At 38.8% G+C, this 7358-nt stretch overlaps 2 protein-coding genes and 1 pseudogene across 2 annotated transcripts; 1 reads left to right on the forward strand and 2 right to left on the reverse strand.

Moving 5' to 3' along the window:
* Nucleotides 1-141: 141 nt before the first annotated feature.
* Nucleotides 142-2599, reverse strand: LOC106296647 (annotated as a pseudogene).
* A 3217-nt stretch (nucleotides 2600-5816) lies between these two features.
* LOC106331358 (zinc-metallopeptidase, peroxisomal-like) lies at nucleotides 5817-6687 on the reverse strand. Its single transcript, XM_013769696.1, has 6 exons — nucleotides 6654-6687; nucleotides 6510-6591; nucleotides 6364-6445; nucleotides 6175-6287; nucleotides 6019-6092; nucleotides 5817-5923 (listed from the first exon to the last, which is right to left on the reverse strand). The coding sequence occupies exons 1-6, from the start codon at nucleotides 6685-6687 to the stop codon at nucleotides 5817-5819; spliced, it is 492 nt and encodes a 163-aa protein (XP_013625150.1).
* Nucleotides 6688-6729: 42 nt separating this feature from the next.
* LOC106331369 lies at nucleotides 6730-7080 on the forward strand. The gene has a single exon (XM_013769708.1). It carries the CDS (start codon nucleotides 6730-6732, stop codon nucleotides 7078-7080), a length of 351 nt encoding a protein of 116 aa, XP_013625162.1.
* Nucleotides 7081-7358: the final 278 nt, after the last annotated feature.

A 7358-nucleotide genomic window follows, 5' to 3' on the forward strand; every position in this document is an offset into this window, starting at 1 on the left:
AATTTTACAAATTTAAATCTACATTTTATTTATTTAAAATACAATTGTATAAATTCACAAAATTCATAAAATTAAAATATGAAATAAATGAAAAATGCGTCTGCGGCAACCAAACGAACAGAACTAAATCTATTTTCTGCGTCTGAGGCTGCGGCTGCGGCAATGTCCTGCGTCTTAGAAACGAACAACAAGTTGCGTCTGCGGCTGCGGCTGCGGCTGAGTCTGCGGCTGCAAAACGAACAACAACCAAAGGAATAGACGCAGCCGCAGCCGCAGCCGCAGCCGCAGCCGCAGCCGCAGCCGCAGCCGCAGCCGCAGCCGCAGCCGCAGCCGCAGCCGCAGCCGCAGCCGCAGCCGCAGCCGCAGCCGCAGCCGCAGCCGCAGCCGCAGCCGCAGCCGCAGCCGCAGCCGCAGCCGCAGCCGCAGCCGCAGCCGCAGCCGCAGCCGCAGCCGCAGCCGCAGCCGCAGCCGCAGCCGCAGCCGCAGCCGCAGCCGCAGCCGCAGCCGCAGCCGCAGCCGCAGCCGCAGCCGCAGCCGCAGCCGCAGCCGCAGCCGCAGCCGCAGCCGCAGCCGCAGCCGCAGCCGCAGCCGCAGCCGCAGCCGCAGCCGCAGCCGCAGCCGCAGCCGCAGCCGCAGCCGCAGCCGCAGCCGCAGCCGCAGCCGCAGCCGCAGCCGCAGCCGCAGCCGCAGCCGCAGCCGCAGCCGCAGCCGCAGCCGCAGCCGCAGCCGCAGCCGCAGCCGCAGCCGCAGCCGCAGGAACCTGCGTCAATGAAACGAACAGCACTATTTACTCTGTTTCGAGGTGTTAAGAAGCAGCAAACTCTTCAAGAAATGTCACAAGCCTAACATATTCTTACGCAAATAATGTTGATGATAACGTTTGTTGTAACTCTAAAACCAGATTCCATGATGATGTGCTACAGATTTGTGCAACGTATCAAGACATAAAAAAGTGCTTAGAGCTTTGATCTTTCATCTTCTCCTTCTTCTTTCTTGTTGTTATCTGTTTCATTATTTTCTTCGACTTTGGTCACTCCTAAGTACTCAAGCGCGGTGACTACATCGCTCATCGTTGGTCTGGTTTCTGCTTCTTCTTGAAGACACATCGCTGCAACTGCAAGCGCTTGATACAATCCCTTTTTCGGATCCTCCCTTTCAAGCAACGGACCCGCCATTAACGTGAACTTTCTCTTATCTTTAAACAACGGACTCGCCTACGCATTTTACCAAACCATCTAAGAAAAACCAAACAAGAGATCTTAAAGTTGATGAAAAACTTTGCATTACTTATTACCCAAGTCACTAGATTCTGTTCTTGAGTTGGTTTCTTGGTGTCGATGACTCTTCGCCCTGTGATCATCTCCAAGAACACGACGCCGAAGCTGTAAACATCAGATTTCTCACTGTGAGCTGTCCTGTGAGAGCATACTCAGGCGCACAGTAGCCGTACGTTCCCATCACTCTCGTCGACACATGAGTCTCTCCACCGATCGGACCAACTTTAGCTAAACCAAAATCCGAAAGTTTTGGGTTGAATTCTTCGTCAAGTAATATGTTGGAGGCCTTGAAGTCTCTGTAGATAACAGGAGGATCAGCCGTCTCGTGTAGATACTCGAGCCCTCTCGCTGCACCTGCTGCAACTTTCATCCTTGTGTCCCAATCCAACGGTTTCTTCTTGTTCCGCACCAATTCTGAAATAATAAAGAGGTGATTTTCTTAGAAAACTATATAATCTACGATGTTTTGTAATGTATATATACCGAGAAGATGGTCTTCTAGTGAACCATTTTGCATATATTCATAGACAAGAATCCGTTGATCACCGTCTGCGCAATATCCAACCAAATTGACAAGGTTTTGATGATGTAAGAGACTCAGCATCATGACTTCAACAAGGAACTCTCTGTTCCCTTGGTAGCCATTCCTGTCTAGCTGCTTAACCGCAACAACCTAAATAATGCAAGAATCATAATCAAACCGCTTTGACAAGAATATGAAGGAAATGTTGCAAAAGTTATATATACCTTTTCAGGGGTTTCTATATGCCCTTTGTAAACCCTTCCGAAACCGCCTTCACCGAGCTGATTCTCAGGGTTAAAGTTCTTGGTGGCGACGCAGAGCTCTCTGAATGTAAATATCTGAGCACTGATGTTCCCTTTCCCAAGTTTTGCTATCTCTTCGGATGTGTATCTTCGCCTACTGCTATCTACAAGTATATATGTCAGCTTCTTCTAGATAGAAAAGTTTTTAAAAATATGTAACAAAAGAGACCTGTTTTAAAAGAAATGTTGTCAAATCTAGAAAGATTGTTATTTGCATGAATGCAGTCTTTGATGCTTGGTCTCGATGATGATCGTCTGGTAAATCGTCTCTCAGACATACAACAAAACAAGCAATTCATTTTCATATTTTAATGTATATATTTTTATGTATCTTTCTGATTGTTACTACAAGAAGATTATTGGTTACTCCATTTTCATGGATGGTTTTTGAACTTGGAATCCAAGATGGCAAAAGGGTTTCCGGAAAAAAAAAAAAAAGAACAAAATGCTTGGCCTTTGAAGAATCCAAATTTGAATCTGGTCTCTTTTGGCCCCAAAAGAAGAAGAAACAACAAAAAATAGAATTAATTTTTCCTACTAAGAACTTTTATATGTTGGATTGTTTATTTTATGTTTACTTGTTATTTTTCTTGAGAAAGGCAAAATAAATTGATGGCGAAGAATCCATTGGAAGAGAATTAAGATCAAATAATCTAATTTTGATTTTATATATATATATATATATATATATATTGTTGATCAAAAAAAATATATATATATATATATATGTGTGTGTTTATCCATTTCCTTTTTCCTATTAATACCCTCTTCTAAATTGATATTTCAGATGTCTTACAGGAATTTTTAAAGAAGAATTAATCATCATGGATATAGTACCCGATTTAAAGTCAGTTACAAACATTTACACCAAAATGGGATATAAAGGTTCACAAGAACACCATGGTTCTAACCACTAAGGAAACTTATATTGCTTTTGCCATCACCTTTTTTGGAATAGAGGCAGGAAGCTGTCTGAGTCAAATTCATAACCACTATTGCCTAAATATTATCTCAGATTGGCTCAAGAAATTTTAGAGTAGCAAAGAGAGAAGAGGATCCTTTTTTACTACAACACAAATTATAAGTTTACTAAATTTGATTACTCCTAAGTTTAATCAAGATAGCTAATATCCTATATCTAATGAGTGTTTTATCATGTGGCTACTAATCCCCCTGAACCCGGAACCAACCTGCGTCTGTACCCACCAGGGGGCCTAAGTCATTCTGTGGCCGGGTCTCGAACTCGTGATGGCGGGCACCTCAGCTGAGGTTCCTTTACCACCAGACCACGAGGCCCGGTTTACTCCTAAGTTTAATAAAGATAGCTAATATCTAACGAAGTGTTTTATCATGTGGTTACTCCTGATGAAGCCAGGGATATACCCTTTGTGCATGTTTTAATGAGTTGATGAATATCATTTCCCAGATCTTTAAAGCTCCCATAGTCCAGAGTTTATGTTGTATTTGTAAAAATCATTGCGAAATAAACACTTGATATATGATTATTTTGTAAAATTTACCATATAAAATTTAAATAAATATATTATAAGTATTATTGTATTAAATGTAATATTTAAAGTGAAAGTATGAACATGGTATAAAATTATCAAGAAATGAACTATATATAGATTTATATTGGTTTAGTAAGACTATAAGAGTAAAAAAATTAAACTATTTTAGGTTAACTTTCATAAGATGATATTGAAAAATCTAATAGTTAATAATGATAAATACTCATATTAAAGATGTTACTTGATTAACATAGGAATGTAAATTATATATCAGAAAAACTTCATTATAATATTGTGTGTACTAGTGTGTTCTTCAAACTGATAGATTGACATTGACTCTTAAGAAAAAAATATTATCTATTATACCAAAAAAACTATAGAAATTTCAAAAGATCTGAGTTTTAAAACTTTTTTATTAGAAACAAAAATAATTAACTAAAGAGAGTGTTTTGTATAGAAGATTGCAATAGACATTAGATAAAGGTAAAATAGATAACTATGATACAAGTTGCTCTAGCTAATTCAACAATATTTCAAATTACATATGATATCTTCTATTTTGGCAATCAAAACCTCAACAATTTTTATACTATATTGGATATTATAGGAAGATACAACATTTCTTGAGGTTAAGTTTGGCAAGGATATAGTTATGTTATGTGGTGTACAATGATTGTGCAATTGAGAATGAAACATGTGCTGTATTTTTATTAGCTATTGTGATTCTTGATATTTTCATCCCAAAACAAACACTTATATGCATATTTTGTTAAATTTATCATATGAACTTCACATAAATCTCTTATAAGTTTTATTGCATTAAATGTAATAATTAAATGGAACGTATTATAATTATCTAATAATTATTAAGAAATGTGTATTGGTCATCAAATACTGATTGTCTTTGGAACCTTGAACAGCAAGAGTGGTTTGACAATGTGCTCTGCTGCAAAAGAGTACACATCAAGGCATCCAGCTCAGCTAAAACAGAAGTCAACCTATATCCACCTTCTTTTTCTCTCCATCATTTGAAAATAAATTGAGAGTATAAAAAAATTTATAGTTGCAGTTTCAATTTTTTTTTGCCCAGTCGGTGGACTATATGCATCAACTGCAATCACCAAAAAAAAAAAGTATTAATGAGACACACGTACAAACCTGAGAGATACCGAGCAAAGTCGCTTGGAGAATTTGCAGCCATGCCAGAAACGTCAATACAATCAAACTCTATTTCCTTCATCTTCCAATACTGGTTCCAAACCCATTCTTGTGGAATCATATCTCTCAATAATTTGATATATTGATAGACATAATGAATCATTTCATACTTCTGTCAAATCAATAGTTATCATTAGCTCTTGACAAAGTATTTCAAAACTTAAATACAGATGTAGAAAATAAGGCATATGAGTTATAGAATATGTTACCTTTTTCAAGCCCGAGTTAGTGAGATACAATGAAAAGCTAAATAAACGGCCTCCTGATCTGTAATCGCCTAGATGACCCTCAAGAGAGACTTCTATATCAGCTACCCAGTCTTTCTCTTTGAAGAATCCATACAAGCTTTCTTTACTTTCTGCAAATTAGTCAACATGATTTAATATATGACTAGCTAAACCACTGCAATAAACATCAAGAGATAAGACAGAAGATAGACAATATTACTCACGGTTACTTAAAACTTCAATTAGATACACTTCTGGCATTTCTAGATGGTTGTTTTCTGAGTAAGGAGGAAGCATCCAAACAAGCTGAAGAGCAGTCAAACCTTCGACACTTTCTATAACATGCAATTTACTTGCATCCCATATGGGCTTTGGTGGATTGATTGCATGCATACTTTTTGGTCCATCCTTAACACCATCAAAGTACTTCCTTACCCAACGTTCAAGGTCAGTGAGTGAATCTGCAAAATTAATAATATTAATATCAAATTAATACAATTGTGAAATGCAAAATTAATTAAAATTTAGAACTGAATTTAGCACAAAGAACCTCCTCCTATGACACAGAGTTTCATTGAACCACCATGGTAGTGATCAGCAAAAAATGTTTTTGTTCTTGTAAGGAGAGCGTTCATGTTCTTACTGCGAAGTGATTTCTTATTACCTTCAAGGCAAACACACGAAAAAAAAACAAATTAAATTTAGCAAAATAAACTCTAAATGTATGTGTTGGATGTAGAAAAATAAACCATTTTTCCTTATTGCGTACCAGCTGTGAATCTATTATATGCATGATCATTTTTAGATGTGTGACGTCTTAACTGGTAGAGACGATGAGTATCGCTTTGCTTCAGAATTTCAAATTCTGAAATAAACATTACATGAATAAAGTTAGTGGAGATGGATCTCTCTCTCTCTCTCTATCTGTCTTCCATAAAAACCAATGTGAAGTGAGCAAACCTGAATCAATGGATTTGATCTCTCGGTTCATAGAGTCAGGTTTCATGAGAGGTGCAATAAAAGGCCGAGCGAACCTAGCAAAGGAAAGGCAAAAAGGGTCAAACCAATTTGGAATACAAAAATCAAAAGAATTAATTAAAATTTACACACACTCACATATCCAGAACATGTTTAAGTAGTTTTGACTCAGCAAAGAGGAAGAATATAGTATGATCATCATCTGTGGCTGCAACTGAGTCGCCTCCATGCATATTTAAGTAGTTATCAAGCTATAAGCAACAAAAAATCATTGTCTGTTAGCTATCTGACACATCAAATCATGTTAACTAAAAAGGTGAATCTTACAGCATTTTCCATGGGAAATTTATCAGAGCCTAGGAACAGCATATGTTCTGCATTAACAGTTAAGAAAAGTATGGATGAGTAACTAATCATGGTCAATAATAAGTAGACAGCGCAAATAGTTCAGCTTACCAAGAAAATGGGCTAACCCCTGTGCTTCCGGAGGATCAAGGAAGTTGCCAGCCCTTACGGCCATAGATACTGCTGCTGGCGAACCATTCCATTCTAACTCTGGATCAGAGACAAAGCACAAAGTCCGTTCTTCAATTCTATCGATCTGAACTGTTTTTTACTGTTGGGAAGAGGAATTACGTCCTGAACATCCATGTTGGGGAGTTTAATATTTTAAAGAGTGTAAGCAAAGAGAGAATGATCCGTACAGCTTTTCTGTTCCTTGTCCTCGTCATCGGGACGCAAGTGCATGCGCAGCTAGTACCACCGGCGAGGCTCGATGGTTTCGTTTACCCACCGGGTCGTCGAGTTGACCCGGATACTATACTAATCGAGGCGTTTTTTAACCCGGTTTGCCCGGATAGTAGAGACGCTTGGCCGCCTCTGAAGCAAGCTCTTAAGCACTATGGATCTCGCGTTGCCCTTCTCCTTCACCTCCTTCCTTTACCGTACCATGACAATGCATATGTAAGCTCTCGGGCTTTACACATTGTGAATGCTTTGAACGCAAATGCTACCTACTGTTTGCTCGAAACCTTCTTTCACTAGAGGGAAAAAATCGTCGGAATTTCGTTGGAATAACGTTATTCCGACGACATACCGACGAAACAAGTCCTCATAAATAATTCCTCGGAATTTTTTCTTTCCTCGGAAATCCCTCGGAATTTTCCGACGGAATTCCGAGGAAACAAATTTCCGAGGAAATTCCGAGGATCACTAGTTTGTCGGAAATCTCCTCGGAATATACCGAGGGAGAACTTCGTCGGGATATTTCCTCGGAACTTCATCGATCGATGCGTTTTTGGACATATATACATCGATCGATC

The sequence above is a fragment of the Brassica oleracea genome, chromosome C1, assembly GCF_000695525.1.
Source record: "Brassica oleracea var. oleracea cultivar TO1000 chromosome C1, BOL, whole genome shotgun sequence".
In the NCBI taxonomy this organism is placed as follows: Eukaryota; Viridiplantae; Streptophyta; class Magnoliopsida; order Brassicales; family Brassicaceae; genus Brassica; species Brassica oleracea.

Bases quoted from the DNA above. Each gene is read 5' to 3' on its own strand.
- LOC106331369 (XM_013769708.1), top strand. From the start codon at position 6,730: ATGATCCGTACAGCTTTTCTGTTCCTTGTCCTCGTCATCGGGACGCAA.
- LOC106331358 (XM_013769696.1), bottom strand. From the start codon at position 6,687: ATGGATGTTCAGGACGTAATTCCTCTTCCCAACA. The intron at 6,592-6,653 runs GTAAAAAACAGT...TCTCTGATCCAG, and splicing joins CGTAATTCCTCTTCCCAACA to AGTTAGAATGGAATGGTTCG. The intron at 6,288-6,363 runs GTAAGATTCACC...TGTTGCTTATAG, and splicing joins AATTTCCCATGGAAAATGCT to CTTGATAACTACTTAAATAT.